Source organism: Halichoeres trimaculatus, unplaced genomic scaffold, assembly GCF_033239565.1.
Source record: "Halichoeres trimaculatus isolate MK-OKI-2021-1 unplaced genomic scaffold, fHalTri1.1 fHalTri1_scaffold_20, whole genome shotgun sequence".
NCBI classification, from domain to species: Eukaryota; Metazoa; Chordata; class Actinopteri; order Labriformes; family Labridae; genus Halichoeres; species Halichoeres trimaculatus.
The window spans coordinates 2,954,684-2,978,569 of record NW_027437198.1 but is presented as its reverse complement, the minus strand read 5'-3'; the positions used below and the strand labels follow the sequence as shown (position 1 = coordinate 2,978,569).

Here is a 23,886-nt window from a genome sequence, read left to right as displayed (position 1 = left end):
AACCTTTGTATACACCTCATTTCGAAAGAAAAGTGCCGATCTGGATGGACATTTAATCGGTTTCACAGGGGTGGAATATTCCTTTCCCCAAACCGATTGGGATATCATCTATCCACTCAAATTGAAAGTTGTCAAGGTGCGTTCTTTCAGTGCATGCTCAGATATGACGAAAGATGCAACTTTTAGAAATCACATGATGTTTACGTTTTTCTGCGCATGCCCTTTTGACTATTCTGATTGCATGTAGATCAGATATTGGAATATTCCTTTCTATGTATACTGTTGTTTTCTGAAAAGTCATTCAAAAAGATTCCATTTGGAAAGACCAAAAACCCCTCATGTAACCGTGGCTACTGATAACAGCCATATTTTAAATGAAAATTATCCGGCCTGTAGTCCACAGAGCGGATCCTTGCAGCTTCAGATAGCTGGGGATGCTTCCTCTTGCGCAAAATGGGTCTCCCCATGAATCATGGAGCCCTACGCACATCACGATAAACATGTTTACAGCCTGGAACAACAAAGGTCTGAACAGGGGATCTTGTCAGGAAAATCCCAGAAACAAAAAGAGGAGGACCCAATTGCAGACAAAATAAAGTTTGTGTGGAGACAAAGCTCATCCCACTTCCAATTTGGCCATGCCAGCTGTTTTACTTTAAAAATCTGTTTCAGAACAGATAGGTGAGGTCAAGGAGACTACGTCCATTAATTATGCAGGCTATGGGTTCTCTCCAATGGAATATTAAACAGGAAATGGAAATGAAATTAATATTAGACATTTAACATTATCTCGAGACATCAGTGCAAATATTATTTAGCAAAGATTATTTAGACAGTTAATGTTTCATCTTACAATTATAACTGATAAAATTGTGATCACATTAGAGAAAAGCTTTCAACATGACTAAAGTACAGGCTCACTGATGTCATGGAGCTTAAATCATCAGACAGTGACCAGTATTAGAAGATTTCTAGAAATATGTCAGGATAAAGTCAGCTTAGGGTGTAACGGTTGATTTGCATTTTTCTTTCCACTTCATGTAAACGTGTGTTTTTTCTTTTGATCGGTTTGTTTATGATACAGAATAAACTGAAAAGCAAAGCACGACGTTCTGCTCTTTCCAAAACCATCCTTGTTCTTTAAACGTATCACATGCTGTGTGCTTGGAGCATGCGTAGAAGGGGGGACAGCAGCCCCCATGAACAACAACAATCCTTCTGAGGCCCGAGGAAGCAATGGCTCCGTAATCTACGTTCACACCGACCCCACATCAGCCACCTCAGCCCGACAGCCGCTGTTTCCACCGGAGCATTACCAGCCCATGGTGCCGAGCCCATGAACCTGGCCAGTCTCAGCGGGGATGCCGGCGGGAGCCAGCTCCTCTTTGCCAACTTTAACCAGGACAACACGTAAGGCCGAGCCTGCGCTCAGCTGGGCCGGGGAGAGAGTCCAGGGAGCGGGGACGTACGCAGTACTGGGCCGAGGAGAGAGTCCGGGGAGCGGGGGCCTGCAGTGTCAAGCTAGTCAATGCTAGCTGGCTGACATGAGGCTAGTCGGGGGTGGTGACAGGTGTCTTTGTTAAATCACCTGGATCTGATTTTAGACAGTGATGACGGATGTCAGTCAGTCAGCCAGTGGGGTTTCATTAAACCCACAGAAGCAACAGATTCACATAAACAGCGCTAGCTGACATGAGATTAGCATTAGCTGTATGGCTAACATGAAGCAGTCCTGTCGGGGCTAACTTCAATAACAACACGAAGGTCCGCTGGCAGCTTGTTTCTAAGGGGCCCTCAGGCCATCATGGGACAAATGAAGTCTGGCGCGCTGGGCTCTGGTGGTTGATATTTTCGGACAGCTTGGGGCTTTTAGTGTTGCTGACATCTGAAACTGGGTCAGTGAAGTTCGTGTTGTTGATCATACTCAGCAGCAGATGAAGTGTGTATCCTCACACCGGAAATCACATTCCCAGAACAAACCAGAGCCACCAGACCTATGGTCCACAGAGTCCTGCCCAGACTTTGGAGATGTAACAAGGAGTGTGTGTGTGTGTGTGTGTGTGTGTGTGTGTTTGTGTGTGTGTGTGTGTGTGTGTGTGTGTGTGTGTGTGTGTGTGTGTGTGTGTGTGTGTGCGCGCGCGCACGCACGCACGCGTCAGATATTGCTGATGTAATGACTGTTGAATGCTGCTGTTTTTGTTCTTCTCACAGGTCATTGGCTGTTGGCACAAAATCAGGATATAAGTTCTTCTCTCTGTCCTCTGTGGACAAACTGGAGCAGATCTATGAATGTAGTAAGTATCCATGCAGCACTATGCTTCCTTTGACCTGAACACAAACCTTGTTCAGATACCTCTACATACTGTTACTGCTGCAGTCACAATGCCATTGCTTAGGGTTTGATGAACTCGGTGTTCTACAAAGCTTAGGTGAAGAGCCTGGAAAAATTATCCTTCAATTTTATGTATAAAAACAGTCAGAGCGGTGTTTGGTGCCAGTTTTCTTGGCTTTCAAAGTGCGAAACTAGAAAAGGTTGATAGTCAGGGTCACTAAGTTCAGCCAGGATGTAGGTGGAGATTTGTAAAACTATACATTTTTGGAAACCTTATAATGTAACAAATCAGAAAACCAATGTTGCCATTTTTCCTGAGATCAATGTAGCAGCCATCTTGGAGCTTTAAAAATGGCTTCTTTCAAAAACGAGTTTCTCTATATCTTGTCTCCTATATGACCTAAATTCATGATTTCAATGATTGAATCTACATTTTTGGGGAATCCAATGGAGTTGACTACACTGTAAATAAGACATGTATGGAGGGTAGTTTGCATTTTGATAATGTCTTAGAGTGTTTTACACCATAAAATAGCTGGCTGTTTTGATTAAAACATGCCTGGCTTTTTTTTTTCTTGCATTTTGTAGAATGGTTCCCCCCAAAAAATAAAAAGGTCCCTATAGAGGCATATATTTTCAGTTCACTTGATATGATACCTTAAAAAACTGTGAGCAAAAAAAAATCGGATGCATGTAGTAACAGTTTTGACACTTACATTGATGTAAAGGAAAGAGAATAGAGGTGTGGTAGTGTGATAGAAAAAATGTGATCTCTCTACTTAAACTTCACAGCTTATGATTAATACAGAATAGAACATTCATTTAGACACCAATAACAAGAGCACCAATCACAAAAAATCAACAAGAAAGAGACCAATCAACAAAAGGCTGTTATATCAGTTCTTTGCTTCCCATAATAACATCACACAGTGTTGCATATAATTGGCATAATGAAGCAATCAGGTCATCATGACAATACCTTATGTCCTAATTGAATGTTGATTTTACTGTAGCTCAACTCTTATGTTACCCTAATGCAAGATTCTACTGGCTTCTACATTTTTGGCTGTGAACAAAACAAATGGTGCCAATACATCTCGGATGAATCCAGGTATGTTGCTTTATCAGTGTAATGTTGATGCTTGGCCTACATGGCATGGCCAAGGTAAGTCTAGTTAGCAATTGCATTGTGTCAACTGGTCAACAAGGTAAATTATATTTTCAGAAGGAGTAAAATAATTTCTTATTCAATATTACGTGTCAATTATATTTAATAGGGAGTAGCTGTGTACTTAGCAGGGATAAATAAGTCCACAGTGAGCCAGGCTGTGTCTCAGATCCAGGTATGTTGCTCTACTTATGTGTAGTAGACCTACAGTAGACAACATTTGTCCATATTTTGTCATAGTGTCTGATGATCACTCATGATGGTATGCGATGGTAAGAGCACCCCCCTTTAAGTTCTTGATTAAAGGACCCTCAAAGTTGATGAATGGGCAGGTTGGCTTTTAAGAGTTGTCTTTTGTAAGATATGATGAAGAGTGTTAGTGAAATATTACATTGTTTGGACGACATACATATCCAAATGACCATAAAATACCCTTTTATCATGTAAAGATGCAAAATACACAACCATACATGCCTCAATAGAAGGAAGGTCAATTCCACTGGATTCCTTGCCCCCCAAAATGTAGATTTAACCATTGAAACCATGAATTTAGGTCATATAGGAGACAAGATATGGAGAAACTTGTTTTTGAAAGAGACCATAATTTAAGATCCAAAATGGCTGCCGTAACGATCTCAGAAAAAATGGCAACATTGGTTTTCTGATTTGTTATGTCAAAAGGTTTCTGAACATGTATAGTTTTTACAAATCTCCGTCCTCATCCTACATATTGACCTAAGCAACCTGACTATGATAAATGTAGTATCCCCCCCGGCATCTGAAAGAAACATTATGACGTCTGTGTGTGTGTGTCTGTGTGTGTGTGTCTGTGTGTGTGTGTCTGTGTGTGTGTGTGTGTCTGTGTCTGTGTCTGTGTCTGTGTGTGCACGCTGCAGCAGACACAGAGGATGTGTGCATCGTGGAGCGTCTGTTCTCCAGCAGCCTGGTTGCCATCGTCAGCCTTAAGGCCCCGAGGAAGCTTAAAGTCTGTCACTTCAAGAAAGGAACAGAGATCTGCAACTATTCCTACTCCAACACCATCCTGGCTGTCAAACTGAACCGACAGGTATCTGAAGTCCATGCACTTTCTGTCATGACAATGCAAAGTGTATGTGTCATACATCAGCCATACCATAGTAGGCCCACAAACCAGTAAACATCAGGGTCGGAGTTCTAGAGTCAGATAATAATTATAACATTTCATTTTCTCTATTTATTTATTTATTTATTTATTTTTTCATTTCATTTTTAAGCACATTTCTGATGGGAAGATCCCACCTCTCAATGTGATACTCTTAACTCCTGTTTGAACAAATGTAATCCAGTGTAAAGAGGCTGTAGTTATCAGTGGAGTGGATTTATTCCCTCAATCTACCCTCAGCAGAAAGTTTATCCTCCTCCTCCTCTTCCTCACACCAGCACAAGTGTCACCTGTTTTTTCTGTTTTGCCTGCTTCTGTTTAGGAAACTGAAGCCTGTCAGAGACCTGCAGTAACCTGTCTGAGTCCTGTTAGTGACCTGTCTGAGTCCTGTTAGTGACCTGTCACTAACTATCAAGAAAAAATAAACACTTCACAAGTTAAAACATCTCTTAGCTAGCACCAGCCCCAAGGCCAGGGCCCCGTCAGAGGATAGATATCAGAGAGGATCACATACAGAGGTGCAGATGTCTGGACTTGATCAGGGAGCCTAAAAGAAGTGTTTGACCTGGCTGTGTCTGGATGTTTTGTCAGAGACTGATCGTGTGCCTGGAGGAGTCCCTTTATATTCACAACATCCGAGACATGAAAGTTCTGCACACCATCAGAGAAACTCCACCCAACCCTTCAGGTGAGAGTGATCTCTCAGGTGTCGTGTGTTGATGGTGGATGAGCTGGATATGACAGGGTTGCTTTCTGTCCTTGCTGTTAGCTCACAGTCAATGTTCCTGCAGGGATCTGTGGACAGTCTCATTCTGTACCTCAGTCTTTCAGTTATAATTCTCAGAGAAACACACGACTCTCATTCACTCTGAATCTCTGCTCATGCTTTTCAGGACTGTGCGCTCTTTCTATCAGCAATGACAACTGTTACCTGGCCTACCCTGGCAGCACCACGATAGGAGAGGTCCAGGTGTTTGACACCGTTAACCTGGTAATCACAGCTCTCTGCCTTTCCCTGGTGAAGCCTTTATAATCCTAACCCCAGCGTCTCCCTGCTGTCAAACACTGAGAAGAAGTGATCCTGGTTTGAAGGCGTGATGTGAACGCTCACTCTCTCCGTTGTTGTGTGTGACTGTCCTTGTTTGACAGCCAGTATTTCTTTTCATTAGCTACAGCTCTGTGGAGCGCTTCCTCTCTAACTCGTGTCTGTGCTTGTTCCCCAGCGAGCTGCCAACATGATTCCAGCCCATGACAGCCCATTAGCAGCTCTGGCTTTTGATGCCAGTGGAACCAAACTGGCCACAGCTTCGGAGAAGGTAGAGGAGCTGGGTGCTCTTTTTTTGTAAGCGTGTTCCTGTTGATGTGCCTTCTCCTTAGCTCTCTTCTGTGTGTCTCACTTCCTCCCAGGGCACCGTCATCCGTGTCTTCTCCATTCCAGAGGGACAGAAGCTCTTTGAGTTTCGGAGAGGAGTCAAGAGGTAGACCGTGATGGTTCTTGGACTACAGCTTGGCTTTTTTTCAACATGAGAAGTATTTTTAAAATGTGTGTGAGGATAGGTCAGTACCGCCTGCAGCCTGAGAGAAAAGCAAAGACTGATGAAATGCTGATGAGGTCAAAGTGTTATTCTTCAATCCAACAACGCCATTGTTGGGGGAAGAAGAGTAACCTACTGAGAACCAGCCCTGAAACAGTCCCAGTGTTCCCCTCTCTCCCCCTCTCCCCCTAACACAGAACAAGGCTAATCTTTTCTTTCCTCTCAGGCAGTGAAAAGATTCACCAGACAGATACAGAGACAGAACCTCAAACATCATCATCATCATCGTTGTCGTTGTTGTTTTGAGTGTAACCCAGGTGGTGAGACCTGTGCCAGTGTCTGAGCCACTATGTTTCTCACCACAGGTGTGTCAGCATCTGCTCTTTGGCGTTCAGCATGGAGGGCCTGTATCTGTCGGCCTCTAGCAACACAGAGACGGTCCACATCTTCAAGTTAGAGACCCAGAAGGAGAAATATGTGTGGGTACCCCTCTGTCCTCTGGTGTCACAAAGAAGCTCTGTCTTTTATTCCACTTAAACACGCTGTGTGTGTGTGTGTGTGTGTGTGTGTGTGTGTGTGTGTGTGTGTGTGTGTGTGTGTGTGTGTGTGTGTGTGTGTGTGTGTCTGTGTGTCTGTGTGTCTGTGTGTCTGTGTGTCTGTGTGTCTGTGTGTCTGTGTGTGTGTGTGCTTGTGCAGGCCAGCAGAGGAACCAACAACATGGGGAGGCTACCTGGGAAAGGTCCTGATGGCGTCCACCACCTACCTGCCGTCTCAGGTTACAGAGATGTTCACACAAGGACGAGCCTTCGCCACAGTCCGCCTGCCCTTCTGTGGACATAAGAACATCTGCGCCTTAGCTGTGTGAGTGCACACACATGAGTTTTGAATCTCTTACTTTTGTCTCTCCACTAACTCAAACATTTGACTTGAGAGCAGGTGAGAGGCTGACGATGGTTCTTATGTCAGCACAGCTATGGTACAAAACTGTGTGAAGTGATGTTCACTTTTGATGAGTTGAAGCTTCACACACGCACACACACAGGTTAGAAAAAAATACTACAGGCCTGCAGTGGACAGGAAATCATACATCAGTAAATTCAGTCACTGTGGGATCAGAAACATGATTTTGATTTTAGCCTGAAAATCTTTAAAGGGGACATATGCTGATGCCTGATTTAATACTTTCATATAATATAATAAATTTGAAAACAAGACCTTTCACCCCCTGAATTTTCAAAAAAAAGAGATATTGTATTTTTTCTGATATCCTAGAACGAGATTTGATGCCTCTGAAAATAGGTCATTGCCATTTGGCCGCGAGATTTTGACCTTCGTGACGACACGAGGATCCTTTCTTTTTATTGGAGTAATCTGATAAAGCAGCTCCTCCTCTGTGATGTCAGTTAGTCACACAACCCCCACCGAGGGATACACCCACCAAGAGCCGAGTATAAATGCAGCTCTGGCTAACTTGACTGAGTGCTGGATGCAGGGACTCTGCTCAGCTTTACATGGTGAATTAGCAGTTAAAACCCTGTAGTTTTAGCAGACGTCGTAATACTTGTGAGACTGTGATATTGTCATGCTTGTTCTGACATGCACTGTGAACCTGGACCACAATAATGCAGCGGTAATAACATAGTGACAAACTGACGGTAGAGGCGATCTTTAGACTACACTTTCAGCACGATGGATAAAACAGACAGAGAAAAGTGAAGGAGCAGGATGGAGCCCTGTTATAGAAATAGTTTATTGGTGAAGTCTGCCTATATTCCCACGTATAAACTATACATGTTACAGTACCGGTTTGACTCACCACACTGAAGCGTCCTGAGATGATCTGTGTCGAGGTGGATTTTCTTCCTCCTGAGCTGCAGAACCGTCCGGGTCTGACTCGGGGTCCAATACAAAAGGACGTATCCTACACTCTGCCATTTTATTAGTGCTATGCTTTACGGTGAAGTTTTGGCAAACAGCAAACTCGCTCGGTCTGCTCCATTCAATGTGGCGATTTTGTAAAAAGTGCCATGCTGCAAAAACGGCCCCCTAGCTTTACCCCCTCTGCCCCTCTGATAGAACTGACCAATCAGAGCACAAAGGGCTGTGATGTTGCGAGGTTACTGGAGGTCATTCTCGAAACGGAGCGTTTCAACGAGATCTTCAGAATGGCCTAAACTGAGGATATTTAGAACGCTATTGTGGGGCAATGAAGGAACTAAATGACTTGTACTGAGGGCAGAAATGCTTTACAGGCATCCTAGTCTGGCATAGTGAAAAGGAGAAACAAGCATGATATGTCCTCTTTAATTTAATTTATTTACACATTACCTTTAAATGGAGCCTTGTTGATCCAGCAGAACCCACTGGCTGCACACTGGGTCTCCTGTTTATAGAACCTTCAGGGTTAAATGTTTTTTTTTCAATGTTAATCTCAGATTCATCTCTGTTGTTTCAGGATCCAAAAGATTCCCCGGTTGCTGGTGGCAGCAGCAGATGGTTACCTGTACCTGTACAACCTGGATCCCCAGGAGGGAGGGGAGTGTACACTCATGAAGCAGCACAGGTAACACACACCTGCACAGCCTCAGCGCTGAGGGGGACTCACTCTACTGACCGATCTGCTGTTTCTGCTCTTAGGTTAGACGGAAGTGCTGAGCCACCTAATGAGATCCTTGAACAGGGGTCACATGACCGCTCCCTTGTGGCCCAGACCTACAATGCTGCGGTTGCAAAAGGTATTCTACAAGTCCTACCTCACCTGTTTGTCCCTATATGCTCTCCCAGTAGCCTTATTTTGGAGGGTAAATCTTGTTACAGAGAGTTTTATTTTTAAGAGTTTCTCTTGTTTAAGGGAGCTTTATTTTTTAAGGGTATCTCTTATTTCAGGGAGCTTTATTTTTTAAGGGTATGTCTTGTTTAAAGCTTTTTTTTTTTAAAGATTATCTCTTGTTTCAAGGAGCTTATTTTGTGAGAGTATGTCTTGTTCAGGGAGCTATATTTTGGAGACTACCTTTTGTTTCAAGGAGCTATGTTTTAAAGACTACCTTTAGTTTTAGGGAGCTTAATTTTAATAACATTAATAATTATAATAATAAATAATTAACATTTACTTGTAAGCAGTCTCTTCACATAGAATTACCACTCCTACAATGATAAATGTTATTAAAATGTGATGCAATTTTGTTCAGGTTTTTATCAGACAAGTAGCCCTTTGTGACACTCATTTGCCGTGAGATAGTGTTGTGTCCTAAATAATGGTTGAGGCTATCTGACGTCTCTATTTTTTCAGGGCCAATAAAAGTCCAAGGTCAAGAGAAAGAGCTTTCAAAAATGCATCCAAAAAGTCTTTATTCAGCAAAAAGTTGAACAAAGGTTGTGAGCATGGGTTCATTTGAAGCCAGACTGTTGGGACAAAGGAGTACAGCTTCTTATATACCCTTTTCTTAGGGGGCGGCCCTATGCCCCCTTTCCAATTCTAGCAATACTGGTCGTTTGGTTTTTAATGGTGATCTCATCAAACGTGGGCTCCACCCCTCATCCTTTCCACATACTACAGATTATATTGGTGTCCTAGAGTTCTCAAAACTCCCGGGTCTTCTACTTTCAATTTTAATGGTGTCTCAGTGTCATAGTTCTTTTAATAAAAATTAGGCCTAATCAGGCCTCTGTTCATTTAATGATCAAGCTTTTAGGATACAGAAAGTTTACACAAATGAAACATATGCCAGACTGTATGTTCACACAAGCAGTTACACAATACCTCATGCTGGTGATCTAATATCAATGAACTCATAATAAATAGCTCATTTCAGTAGCCTCATTAGGTGTCATTAGGTGTACAGTGGAAAACACCGAGCTTCCAGGGCCTGTCTGAGTCATGCTTATCTAAGTCACATCTATCTGAGTCACCTGGCACACAGCTTCTTGGAAACTACCTAATGCCCCAACATTTGTCTAGATTACATATAACAGGTGCCTTCATCAGATAATGTGATTCCCTTGGGCCGGCGGTCTTTGTTTCGGTCTGCTTTCACAATCCTGTGGGTTAGCACACGAGGGAGTCAGGCCACTGAGGCAGCCTACAGTAGAGTCTAGTTTGAGTTTGGATTCCTCTTAAGTCAAGAGGCTCCGTGAAAATACTCTACAATAGCCCTCGGTCAGTGACCCCTGTTTTAAAGGGTATCTCTTGTTTCAGGGAGCTTGATTTCGGAGGGCATCACTTATTTCATGGAGCTTTGTTTTGAAGGCTATCTTGTTCCAGGGTTTTATTTGTCGTAGGGGAGCTACATTTCAAAGGGTTTCCCTTGTTTCAGGGAGATTCATGTTGAAGAGTATCTCTTGTTTAACGGGGCTTCATTGTGAAGGATATTTTTTTTTTCAGGGAGCTTTTTTTTTTTCGAGGGTTTCTTTTGGTTCAGCGAGCTTTATTTTGAAAGGTAGGCGGAGTATGGTTGTTTCATAGGGAGCGTTGTAACACCACCAATCCACCAGTTAGGGAGAAGATAGGAGTCTTATGGTCATTTTAATGTTTACCTACTTCACCCTTTTCACACATGATGATTGTCAGGGCTGGAAATATGTTCATGTAGAATCTGTTGAGGAAAAAAATGTGTTTGAGGTAAAAAGGAAGTACATTTTGTGACATAGACTTTTCTTTATTTGGTAATTATTCTATTCCAGATAAAACCATTGACTTATATCAGAAACAATTGTAGGTTCTTACAATTCTTACAAATCTTTTCAATCCACTATGCTAATACTGCTAGCTAACTTACAGGGGATGGGTGGGTTGTAAGACATCTTTGAAGTGTCACAACTATTCCCTTATGTACAACTAAGAGCATTGTCTTGATTTTAATAATGTTACATAACGCCGAGGCAGTGGAAATGAAAGACTTACAGGTGTGCCTGCAGATAATTTTATAAAAGCATCTGATGAAGTCACAAAAAAGGGTAAGACAGTCAGATCAGTCACAGAGACACAAGAGATTTGCCATGGTAAAACCAAATCACTGAGAAGCTGAGAGTCCAGTTTTATCCCAGTGTATGTTACTGGAGCAGCAGCAAGTGTTTTCTCTGGGAGCCAGGAGGAAATGTTGCTCTTTAGAAAAAAAAGCCACCACTCTACGATTCTTCGACTCTACTCCAAGATTTGATACACTTGCATCATTTTCTGAAAGATTTTGAAGGGACAGTGTGATTTTGGTGACATCTTGTGACTGTTCAGTTTTATATTGAAGGGTATGTGCTTTTACAGGGAGTTTTGGTTTTGAGAGAATGTCTTGTTTCAGGAAGCTCTATTTTGGAGGGCATTACTTGATTCAGGGAGCTTTATTTTTGAGAGAGTTTCTTGTTTCAGAGAGCTTGATTTTTTAGGATTTGTATTGTTTAAAGGGCATACTGCAGGTTAAAGACAACTGTTAAGAAATTGATAGGAAAATAACTGAAAAACAATAACCTGAAAGAAGCTCCTCAAGTAATAAACCACAGGGTCTCCTAGAGACGTTTTAGTATGTGTCTTTGTATTTCTGCATTAAAAACCGGCATTTGAACGTGATGTCACAGGAGTCCCGCTGCTTCTGCTTCTGTTTAACATTAAGAAACATGGATCTGACTGTCACTCCTGTCAATGAAGAGGAAGATAATCTCAATTCCTATCCATATGATGGTCCTCAGGGCTAAAATTATGAGCCTGTTAGGAAAGATGGAGAGAGGGAACAGGGCAGGGTGAGAAGGAATAACGGCCGTAGGAGAGCAGTGGAGTTGTGGTGTGAGGAGAACCAGAGGAGAACGGAGCAGGTGTCCTGGTGAGTGAGCGCTGTTAGCTAGTGATATGTTGCCTAATGCCGTGTTCACATCAGTGTATCTAAAGCTTGAAATCAGATACACTGACTTAAAAAATAAGTAGAAAGTGTAAGAGCTTATGGTACAGCTACGTGCTTTGAGCTGTCATGATAAAGCCCATAGGGAGAAAGACAGAGAGCTCTATCAGATGTCTATCAACTGATACAGAGTCAGAAAACCAAGACTTAGCTACGGTGCTCAGCTCACGTTTCTGTCAGGTTGAATCTCAGGCTGAATCCCTGGCAATAGTGTGTCCCAAATCGCATACTTCCATTCTCAAAACCTCAAAATTTTGAGTATACTGCGTCAAAATAAAAAACAGTATGCATAGTATGTGAAAAATTAGTATGCAAAAGTACCCGATGTACTCAAATCGGCCCGGATCTTGAGTATGCAGCTGTGGACACTCAACGCACTCATTTCCTCCTCTGGCAGCAATGGCGGAAGAGAGCTGTGGCCGTTTGCTCAGCACGGTAAAAAATACAAATAAACAATACATACCAGGACATCTTCAGCCAGTAGGAGGAGGAGGAGATGTTTTTGGCGCTGATTACGGCGTAGCAAAGCGCAATTGAAATTCATTGTAATTACGATGAAAGATGGTGAGATCTTGATATTTTGATTGCGTTATTAGCTGTGTTTAATATACTACTGAAAAGGTTTTTAAAATTTGCGGGCAAATAGTGAGAGTATTTGGCGGAAATGTGCTGGAAGCCGGTCACAATTAGACGTAGAAGAAGAAGAGGTCGACATCATGTCGTCATTTCCGATAAGTACGGCGCTCTGCAGTATGCCATTTGAGACAGCATTACACCCTCAAAATTTGCGCACTAAGCCAGTGAGTATGTTGTATGCTTAGTACACTCAATTTGAAAATTTTGAGTACACGGTATAGAAGTATGTGATTTGAGACACACTGCTTGTTTACGTCTGTCACCGGGAGGCGGGCTTGGGACTGCTGCTACTCCTGGTGAAGCTGGAGTTGTCTGACGGGAAAGTAGCTGCGTCTGTCTCACCCGGGTCCGGGATCCCATCCTGAACTCCATCCATAGACTTTACAAAATAGACTCCATCACATCAATCTTCCTGTCGAGAAACAGGCACCACGGACGACTGTGTATTTTTGAGACTGATGCAGCAATAAAGTCCCATCTTGTCAGCTTCACAAAAACGAACCTGAGCGCGAAAGCTAACTCACCGAGTTCGAAAAAGTGGACTCAATGTCCTGTTAAGCTAATATTTCTGCATCCATCCATCCAAACACATCTGATTCATCTCAAAAGATGGTCAAATTCAATAATACTGAGGAAGAAACACAGTAAACACGACCCGAAATGCCGATCTCACTCATGACATCCTGTTATTCACATTAGCTCAAAGCGGGTAAAGGAGTCCCTTTTGTTAAGTCAAATGACGCGATGCTGAAAAAAGGGCTATTAAACAGCTATACTGAAAACAGCCACTTCCTCCTCTAAATTTGTGCCTTTTTCTGTTGAATATCGTACAAAATCAGTGATTGACATAATCTACTGCCTTTATCAGACCATGTTAGGTGTTAACTCAAAAAGAATTTAACCTGCAATATGCCCTTTAAGGAAGCTTTGTTTTGAATCGTATCTGTCATTTCAGTAAGCTTCAATTTGGAGAATATCTTTTTCTAAGGGAGCAATATTTTTGCAGGTATCTCTTGTTTACAAAGAGCTTTGTTTAAAGGGTGTCTCGTGTTTCAGAGAGCTTTATTTTGAATGATATCTCTTCTATCAGGGAGCTTTATTTTGAGAGTATTTATTATTTTAGGGAGCTTTATTTTGAGGGATATTGGTTATTTTAGGGATTTTTTTTTTTAACTGAATCTTTGTTTCATCGGGCTTCATCTTTAAGCATATCTCTTCTTCCAGGGAGCTTAATTTTAAAGGGTATATTTTATTACAGGGAGCATTATTTTGAAAGGTATCTCTTGTTTCAGAGAGCTTTATTTTGAAAGGTCTTGACTTGAAGGTTGTAATGAGGTTTCTGATCTAAAAGGAAATTCCAAATCTGACCTTTTTAAAGAAGCTTCTTTAAAGATGTTTGTTCCAGAGATTCATTCATTGACTCTTGTCACCTAGGTTACTGCGAAGAACAGGGCGCTGTTGGAGGGGCAGGGCTTGAAGATGACCTTAACGACCTGCGCTTAGACGAGGAGAACGAACATCCCCCACTCATCCTTGAAACCGACTGACGTAACTGACGGCTGTACCCACCAATCAGAGGGCTCCTCTTGTGCTGCTATGAACATGAGACAGGAGGGGGCGGGGCTGGGTCTGGAGGCAGAGACTGTTTTAGTGCTGGGTGTGTTCATGAGACCATCTGTGAGTCTGTCTGTACCTTTTGCCTGTTCACACACGTCCATCACTCTCCCTCAGCAACGGCCCACCCACGCTTTGCATGTACATGTGCCAACTGCTAAACAAGTATCTGTGAGTGTGTGTGATGGACATCTGATCAAAACAATGTAGCTGTCTCCCCCTCAGACAGACAGACAGACATACACACACGCGCACACACGTACACAGACACACACACACACTGACGCAGCACTGTGTAAAATAAAAATGGTTGTGTAAGTGCCTGGCTGCCCGCTGTCAGGCTCTCTGAGCGGATGAGCTTTCTGCGCTGGCTCAATAAAACCTTTTTCAGCTTTTGGATCTTAACTGAGGGTGTTTTAGCATCTTTTCTGACCTCCCAGCTCTCTCTCTCACACGCACACACAAACTCATGCACTGTGTGTTGCGTGTCATCTTGCTTAATTTACTCCTCTTCAGGAATGAAGTGTTTGGCATGAGGCAGACATGTTTGCAGATTAAAGTGTGTGTTTGTGTGTCTGTTTGTGTGTGTGTGTGTGTGTGTGTGTGTGTGTGTGTTGTGGCTGTACATAAGCAAACACTCAGCCTCCACCTGTCCTCTCTTTACCTCATTCAAAGCAAGGCTCAGTGGCCCCGCCCCCTGCTTGGCCCAGCCTGCAGCCATTGGTCCATTTTAAACCGATATTACTGGTCGTTTTGAAACCTCCATAACCAATGATGTGTCCTGTGTTTGAAAACATGCATGATGGTGTCGCCGTCAGAGAGGTTGGGCTCAGGGTGGGCTCTGTACAGAAAGGAGTGGAACCATCTCTGTTCCAGACTTTTAGGTTCTGACTGCCGCCTAGGCACGCTCAGCAGTTCTGTGTTTGGGTGTGTCAGGTCATGGGCGAACTGTGGATTATCGTTGTACGAGGAGCTCAGGCTGAGTTTGTGGGTCCAGGATGTTGCATGGTTCCTCATTAATCCTGCTGTGTGACTCCACTGATAGAGGATTAGCTTAAGGGTTTAGAGAATCGGGCGTTTTTTAATGATTTTGTATGAAAATGTGAAACGTTCATCTGAAACTATCATGAAAATAAAGTCCATGTTGATGTATGAGATAGGTGCCTTTTGTTCTTTCCACCCTGAGAACTGCCTGCAGCCATTAAGGGGCTGAAACGCAGAAGTTTTGTTGCGTTTCACCCTTGTGTTTAAGTGGAAATGGCGTTTTAGCCGACCTAAAACACAAACTTCTGAATACAGCCTTCAGAGTGGATTTTTTCTGAAACACTGCCGGCACCATTACCATGTAAACAGTAAGCTGGTGTTTTCAGTGGAAAAGCTGACGTCACGCTCCGCTTCACCCACACAACAGGACAACAGTACCGTTTTTACAGTTGTAGTGAACTATCCTGTTGTGCTTGTGCTGCTCAATCTGCTAAATATGCTGATTATCTTTGTAATAAGATGTGCGTATGTTGTTCCACTTCTGCACTTAGTATTCACCAATACACCAGGTGATTGTCTCAACTGTACTTTAGTGGAGATCTCCCAAAAGCGGCTACTGGACAAGACATTTATTGTGCCAACTACAGGCCTGGCATGCTTACTACAGTGGTTTCAGTCCCTCAGCATTTCTGTGTAAACGGAGAGGAGGGCTGAAGTTACAACTGAAACACAACAGAGACCAAAGTTTCAGGGGAAGATTAACTTCAATGGTCCTTTTAACGGGTCTCCAGTTTAACCAGTCTTTACTTCCAGCACCAGATCATAAATGTTATCTCAGGACACTTTGCAGAAAGATCTGCCCTGTGCACTAGGGCTGAACAATAATTGAATTGAAACCGACATCGCAATGCACTGGAGTGCAATTTTAAAATCACAAAGGCTGCATTTTAAAATAATGAAATTAAAAAATGTTTCATGTACACAGATCTGGAGGAAATATAGTAACTTGTTCTCATTCTTCTTTAAAATCAGCAAAAGCCAAAATGCTGTTTTTTTCTGGCAAAAATACAAGGCTTGAAGTTAAATCAATCAGTAAATAAATACTAAACGTAATTCATAAAGTTAAATAAAGAGTTACAGGGAACCGGTTAATTTCTGACATGGTGGTTCCAAGGTTTGATGTGAACGGTTCTGGTGTATACAGTGTCAGGAGGAAACACTTCAGCTCACCTATACGTTAAAAGTGGGGATGAGTGTTTCTGACTGTGATGGAATGGAAGCATGCCACAGGCACGGTGACAGCTCCTTCATCAGGTCTGATCTGTACTCTGTATCTAAAACCAAGAAAAGCTTCATGCTGTGAACTGATGGACGTATAAAAGGATCTTTCAACGGGGTCAGACTGAGGCTCTGGTCTAGTCAGATCACGCTCCCCCTGGTCAAAGGTGAATCTGGGAGCAGCTGAGGTTTGTGGCTTTCTGTCTGGTCTCTCCTGCTCCTACCAGTCCTGTCCTCTCAGAGTTCAAAAACAGAGATCTCAACACGGCCCTGTCCAGCTCCTTTTTAACAGCTGCTGCTGCCCCCTGGCGTTACTGCTGGGAGTCACCGTCCACCTGAAGACGTCCTGGCAGACTTTCACCATCACACAGCTCCTGGGTCTGACTCTGTGGCAGTGGGTGAGGGTTTTTCTGTACTTTGATTAGTCTGCATGTGACTGTGTCTATCAAATTAATATGGTGATTAATTGAGTAATAAGGAATGTTGCACGCAAACCTTTTTTTCATTAAATATGTTCTTGCCATTGCTGGTGTAGTTGTCCCTGTTGAAGTAACTCAAATGTTTATCATCTTATTATGTCTTATAAACACTGCTCTAAAATGATAGACTGGCTGAGGCACATTATATATAATACATTTCTCATACTAAAACCATACAATGGGGTTGAATATCAATACAAGAGCTGTACACTTAACTTTTTCACTATGGACACAGGGGCTCCTAAATGAAAAAAATAGGAGCAATATGAAATTTCTTAAATAACACAGTTACACTCAAACAGCGTATACAGTAACTTTCCTGCTTCTGCCCTTTGCAATATTTACAAAACATCAGAATGTTCTCAAACTCTAGCAAAGTGAAGAGTTTGATCCAATATGATTTAAAAAGGGCTGCAACTAACATCTATTTTTGATTTCCACTAATCCATCCATTATTTTTTCGATTTGTCGACTAATCACGATCATTTTGTGTTTTCACGATTATTTTGTGTTTTCACCTAATTTGGCCTCCGTTTTATATCAGTGGCTGAAGAGTGCACACCTTTAAAATCTGACCTGGGTAACTCGCCCAGTGGTGATCGATGCTGTTATTTCTCTTTCCTTAAAATATCAAATAATTAAACAGATGACTCAGCAATTACATGATAAATAATATGACTTGAAATACTGTTTTACTAACAAGGATCAATTTTTCAGTTATTATTCAATTCAATAATTATTAATCAATTACAGGCTGGCAGTGCCATTGGGGCACAGAGATATTTCCTCATTAATATTCAAGACTACATGTCCTACACCCAGATGTCCAACAGCAACATGTCTAACACCCACAGGTCCAACACCCACATGAACAAATCTTCATGTCCAGCACCCACATGTCCAACACTTACATTGTGGAAAAGTTGTAGCTTTCCTGCTGAACTTTTCCGGGTGTATGTACAAGGGAAATTGTGAATGGAAGGATGTTGAGGCAGAAATGGGGGACAAAAAGTGCTACAATTACTTGTGTCATTAAATACACTAGGGAACACAATTTTTGTTGAGTCACATCTGATAGCTGTTTTTAACTTATTTTTGGGTTTAGAATCCAAAACTGATCTCAGTTTTCTCTATCAATATGAAAAATACTTTACTTAACAGACGTGCTTGTTTTATAAAAGTCTCATACTATTGACCTACAACGGTATTACATTTTTTAAAAAGGATATGGCTACTGGAGGAACTACGGGAGCAGACATGATCTGGAACAAAGGAAATATATACCTATGTAAAAAAAAGAAAAGAAAAGAAACATATCCTTCTTAATTCCTACTATGCTACCTTTCTTTTTGTAGAATCAGAGTAGCCTTTGTTTGCCAAGGATCTTCAAGAATAAAAGGAATTTGACACTGGATTAAACCGCACTATCTCAGTACAATTATTGTGAATAAAAAACACAAAATATTACAAAATAGAGAAAATAGAGCTTAAGTTGTAGAGTAGTGGGAAATAAAAATAATAACTAGAAAAAATGCATTTCCTTACAGCAAATGCGGTGAAATGCTGAAGCTGGAGAAGAAGATGTGAAATAAAACTGCTAAAAGCAAGGGAAACAAAGCAGAAAATGTAGAATGAAAAAAAAAGAAGAAGCTGAAAAAATCTTAACAGTGGTAGAAATAATGGTTAAAGTAGCAGAGGAAAAAGTAGTTTGAATAGTAAAAAATAACTTGATGTATATATCAGTAAGCTTAAAACTGAAATCCACATTATTGATGAAGTGTCCATGGTGTCAAAGGCCCTGTTTGCTTATGTGGATGCAAGACTCAAAGGCAGCCACAAACCCTTTGGAGGAATATCAGTGATAGCTGTGGGAGACTTTTATCAGTTACCACCTGTACGGCAGTCCAAACCTCTGTGTGTGTATGACCCACGTGAGATTGACCTGTGGACAGAACACTTTCAGATGATCACTCTGAGTGAGATCATGTGACAGAAGGGTGACATGGTGTTTGCTGAGATGTTGAACAGGCTCCATGTGAAGAACAAGTCAGACGAACTTTCTGAAGCAGACAGAGCTTTTCTTTCTCAGCATATCACTGATTTATGCCACCAATAAACAAGTGGATGCTCACAACTGTGCAAAACTATCTGCTGAATTCTGATACCACCAGCATTGATGCAGATGATTTTAAGAAGGATTCACACCGTGGACACATGAAAAGACAAGGTGCACCATGTAAAGGATCGATCTACCTGACACCCTGAAAGTTGCTGTTGGTGTTAGAGTCATGCTCACCAGAAACATCGATGTGTCTCAAGGATTGGTGAACGGGTCGTTTGCAACAGTCGGCAGAGTCATCAGCACTGACAACAACCGTTCCTCTCATGTCACTATGCTCGGGCTCAGGATGGATGATGAAACAGCTGACAGGCGCTATCGCACCAGAGCAGACAACTTTGTGTACATTGAGAGATCAGAGGAAGCTCTGAAACAGAAAAGAGCGGTGCGTAGACAGTTTCCTGTTAAACTTGCCTTTGCTTGCACGATCCACAAGGTTCAAGGAATGACAAAGAAATCAGCGGTTGTCTCCCTGAAACACATCTTTGAACCTGGCATGGCTTATGTGGCAATCAGCAGAGTGACCTCTCTGAGTGGACTGCACATGCTTGATCTGGACGAGGGTAAGATCCATGCTAACCCTGAAGTCACTCTAGCCTTAGAGACCATGAGACAAGCTGACATGGGCCATGTGCTGCCTCTTCTGCAGCTCCAACCAACACAGCGCAGACATGACACTGTGACCATAATTCACCACAACACAGAGGGACTACCATCTCATGTGAACGACATCAAAAGTCATCATGAACTGTGTCTTGCAGATGTTTTGTGTCTAACAGAAACTCACCTACAGAGCTCCTTTGTTGCAGACAGTCTTCATCTTGATGGCTACACCATGTTCAAGCGAAACAGACACCTTCCTACTCAAATGTTCCACAGATGGCCAGCAGACATGGTGGTGGAGTTGCTGTTTATGTGAAGAACCATTTGCAGGTTTTGAAGACGCAGTACTTCAGTAATGCGACTGACCTTGAGTTTGTGGTTTTGAACGTTGAGGGTCCACGAAGTGCTCTGATTGCAGCTGTGCACAGACCTCCAGACTACAGTGTGGCATCTTTCCTGTCCAATCTGAGAAGCCTTCTGGACTCACCGGAGATCATGGACCATCATCCAATCATAGTCTGTGGTGATTTCAACGAGAACCTCTCCTCAAACTCACGAAAGCCCATTTTAGACTTTTTTCAGTGCCAATGATACACTCAACTGATCACCACAGGTACAACTGACAAGAACAAACTCCTGGACTTCATTTTCACCTCATGACCACATCAATGTCTCCACTCAGGTGTCATGCAGACATATTACAGCCACCACAATCCTGTTTACTGTGCGGTTTCATCCAACAGGTCGTAAGGAAGACAGCTGCCTCTAACAGAAAGGACAGGTTCAATAACTTTTAGGTAAAGCTAGGTTCATATTTGTATTGTTGAATTCACTTGTTTTTAATATTAAATTCATTTATTCTTTTAATCTTAAGATAATTTATGTTTCATTACTCTATTACAGAACCTGGGTTAATGTTTTTACTACAAACTTTATGAATCATGAAATGAAATCTTGTAAAAAATAAGATGTACTGAATATTTTTTAAGAAACCTTTTTATTATCATGACTGAATTAATTCAGAGGAATCTAAGGGTTTACGAATAATGTTTTGATTTTAGAGACTGGATCATTGATGGTACTTATAATTTGTAAATTCTTAAAATTTTGACATATATCCAAAAGTGTGTATTCTTCAAGAACACACACCTTCTGATGTTCTTATACCAACCACCTGAAACCCAAATCGTAAAAGGTATGTTCTTGATATGGTTTAACCTACCAGCTAAACCCCACTTCCCTTTTCCTCACCATGTTTCCACTTCCTGTAAGTGTGTCTTGCATTGTATCAAGTGTAGAAAAGTTAAGTTTCCTTTGTCCTGGGTTTGGGTTAGTTCATCTGTTGTTCCATCTCTGAGCTGACCTCCACCTGCTCTGTCTGGATCAACTCCGGCAGTAAGCTGCTAAAAAATGTCCAACAACAGCAGGCTCAGAGACAACGTTTACCTGCTGCTCATCCCACACTCTGCAGAGGAGAGAAAGAGAAACATCCTCCACACTTCTCCTCACCTACTCTCTGGCTCTGAGGTTCAGGGGCAGCTCTCAACAACCATCAAACACCAAACTGGAGCAGAACACCTGCTACAGCACCTGTCAGTCAATAGTGAGACCTTCTCTGCTGAACCACACACGGGCAGGTGTCCTAGTGTCAGGACCAGGGTTTGTCAACAACAAAGCCTAAGGCAATGTTTCAGTGGACAGTTTTCATGTGTAAATCTTTGTTTCATTAAAAACACATTTTTCATTTCAAATCAGCTAATGTTATTGTTGATTTTCATTGTACAGGTCTGTATTTCCCTGATATTAACTGAAATGTTTCCTTCAGATCCTCTTCCACTGTGCTCTGGCCAGTTGAAGAAGAGTTGAACTGCTCAGACAGCTGAACATGTTGGCATGGTGGCTTCCTCCTGCACCCCTCAGAAGCCTCTCTGTGAAGTGACACTGGTTTAACATGTTGCTCTGCTCTGCAGCAGTTTTAAAGGTATTCACTGTTTGTGTGATGGGCAGATTTTTTACATGTTCAGTGTGCTGTATCACTTCAATCACCCACTGTTTTGTTCAGTCTGAACCAGCTTCCTGCTTCATTCAACATACAGCTGAACTTTCTGACATGTTTCCTCTTCATCAGTGATTCTTTTCTACATGTTTCTAATGTAGTTTTTCTACATGTTTCTAATGTAGTTTTTTTCTGATTGACTTGAAAAAAAACAGTCTTTTGTTTGGGGTTTCAGCTGGTAGGTAATCTTAAGGTTTCTCACGTGTGCTTAGTCTTGGGCTGATGTAAACCCTGTAGGACAGCTGTCATATCACCCTTCTATAAACTAAGCAATAAGGTGTGAGACCAACATCTCAGTTGGAGGTGTTGACTTCACAGTTTTGTGTGATTTGATTTATTTGCCATCTGCCAACTATTGGCCATTAGAGGTGTTGTGTTTCTTTTCTTTTTTTTTATAAGCTTGACTTGACAAGTCCGTCGGGCACCGTTCGGTGTCTCTTGTCCTGGGGTGTACCCTGAGTGTTGCTACAGTGCCATTAGTTGTTGTTGTAATTTATTATAAATCTATATTTTTAAAAGAACTTTTTTTCTATTGTGAAATAAAATAAAGTCTGTATTTATATTTTTCTAACAATCTACTCGCTTTTGTATTCATTTGTGGAACTTACCTGTGTCCTAAAAGGGTAACCCTCTGTTGGAGGGTCAGTAGAAAAAAAGGATATCTGTTGTTACTCTTTGGTCGAGAGTCCCAAGGTGGCGTTGTTGGGCGAAAAAAAAAACCCTAACACCAGAATTCCCTCCCAGTCCTTACTTGGTTACATATGCATAACAAGAACCAAATTGTTTTCAATTAAAAATAATTTTAAAAAACTTGTCTGTTTGCTGCATATTTTATCCACTGACAGAGCTGAAGTGCAAGCAGTGTTCTTTGACTGGAAAGATGGTTCTCTCACCCTCCATATTTCTCATTCCACATTTTGCCTTTTTCCCACTGTGTTTTCATATTACTTTATAATACAGCTCTGCCAACATGTTACAGTTACTGATGCTGCTCTTTGAGGTTTGAGGCTTTTCACAAGTTTAACTAGTTAACTGTTTATTATATATAATGCATTTTAGCAGGTTAGGCAGAAACTTCAACAAGTTTACGCTGTTATTTAACATTTCTGCTATTTTGCTTCACATGTCTTCTATTTAAGTTTTGTTTCACTACTTTTAAGCAATTTCTATTTGATGTCCATTTGCACTTGCATATTGCATTTTCCTCAAGGGCAGCTTGGGCAGGTAGCAGGGCTGCTGCAGATGAGGCGCTGAGCAATCCTACAGGATCGCCATAAACAATCCCAGTATGTTAATGGGGAAGAGACAGCTGGACTGCGGTGCAATATAACTGATGGGAAGCTTGTTAGAACACATCACAGGGATTCACCTCTCAAGAATCGTTGTCAACCTGAGTGGGCTGTTACAGTCATGTGAGAAGGTGTTGTGGTCACGTGATCTCAGAGGTGGAAGTTTGGAGAACTTCCTAAGGAGAGAATGAAGCTGGCCCTTCTGTGTTTAGTCATCGGTGAAATGAAGCTGGTTGTTTTGTTATCTTGATGTACAGGTCCGAACCTTCCTTGTTGCACTGGACAGCATACACCAAATTGCTCTGTTGCTTAAAGTGAAGAGATATATGGTGTTTGCCAAAGATCCTCCTTAGTTCTTTTCAAATACTCCTGCTTTGTTAGAGATCAACATGTCCTTTCTCTTCCACTTTGGGGTATCCACAGGTTTTCAGGCCCTCTTCGATATGTTTCTGTTGCTTTTCCCTTCCTTCTTTCTTTGTGGGGACACTCTCAGCCTGGTGGGTTAAGGTTCTGGTGACAGTGGATTGTGTTGGATGGTTGAATTGCCTAACCTGACATGGACAGTTTCATATAAAAAAAAAGATCAGCAGCTGGTGATTGGACGACCGTTCTGATTGACACGCTCGCCACAGACCAAACCACATCAAGCCACAGTATGACATAGCTTATGTGGGCTGCTGCTGAGAAACAATACACAAACAACTAAAGGAACACGAGGAACAGCTGTGATAATGGTGTAAGACGACTGCTGCCGTTTTTGTAATGTTAAG

The 23,886-nt window shown here is 41.9% G+C and overlaps 1 protein-coding gene across 2 annotated transcripts; it reads left to right on the top strand.

The window, feature by feature from the left end:
* Nucleotides 1–1,160: 1,160 nt before the first annotated feature.
* On the top strand, nt 1,161–14,408 carry wipi2 (WD repeat domain, phosphoinositide interacting 2). Of its 2 annotated transcripts, none has more exons than XM_074696607.1 (12): nt 1,161–1,410; nt 2,212–2,294; nt 4,400–4,566; nt 5,233–5,329; nt 5,535–5,632; nt 5,865–5,957; nt 6,049–6,119; nt 6,542–6,655; nt 6,873–7,037; nt 8,632–8,739; nt 8,814–8,911; nt 14,129–14,408. In XM_074696607.1, exons 1-12 carry the CDS (start codon nt 1,337–1,339, stop codon nt 14,239–14,241), a joined length of 1,281 nt encoding a protein of 426 aa, XP_074552708.1. In that variant the 5' UTR covers nt 1,161–1,336; the 3' UTR covers nt 14,242–14,408. The 2 variants fall into 2 exon arrangements, with proteins under 2 accessions (XP_074552708.1, XP_074552706.1); XM_074696605.1 differs by having other exon boundaries at nt 1,162–1,410; nt 4,397–4,566.
* The last annotated feature ends 9,478 nt before the right edge of the window (nt 14,409–23,886 follow it).

What these genes read in the sequence shown, in the direction of transcription:
- wipi2 (XM_074696605.1), top strand. Translation starts at nt 1,337, where the DNA reads ATGAACCTGGCCAGTCTCAGCGGGGATGCCGGCGGGAGCCAGCTCCTC. An exon ending in AACATCTGCGCCTTAGCTGT is followed by an intron (nt 7,038 to 8,631) that starts GTGAGTGCACAC and finishes CTGTTGTTTCAG; the next exon opens with GATCCAAAAGATTCCCCGGT. An exon ending in CAATGCTGCGGTTGCAAAAG is followed by an intron (nt 8,912 to 14,128) that starts GTATTCTACAAG and finishes CTTGTCACCTAG; the next exon opens with GTTACTGCGAAGAACAGGGC.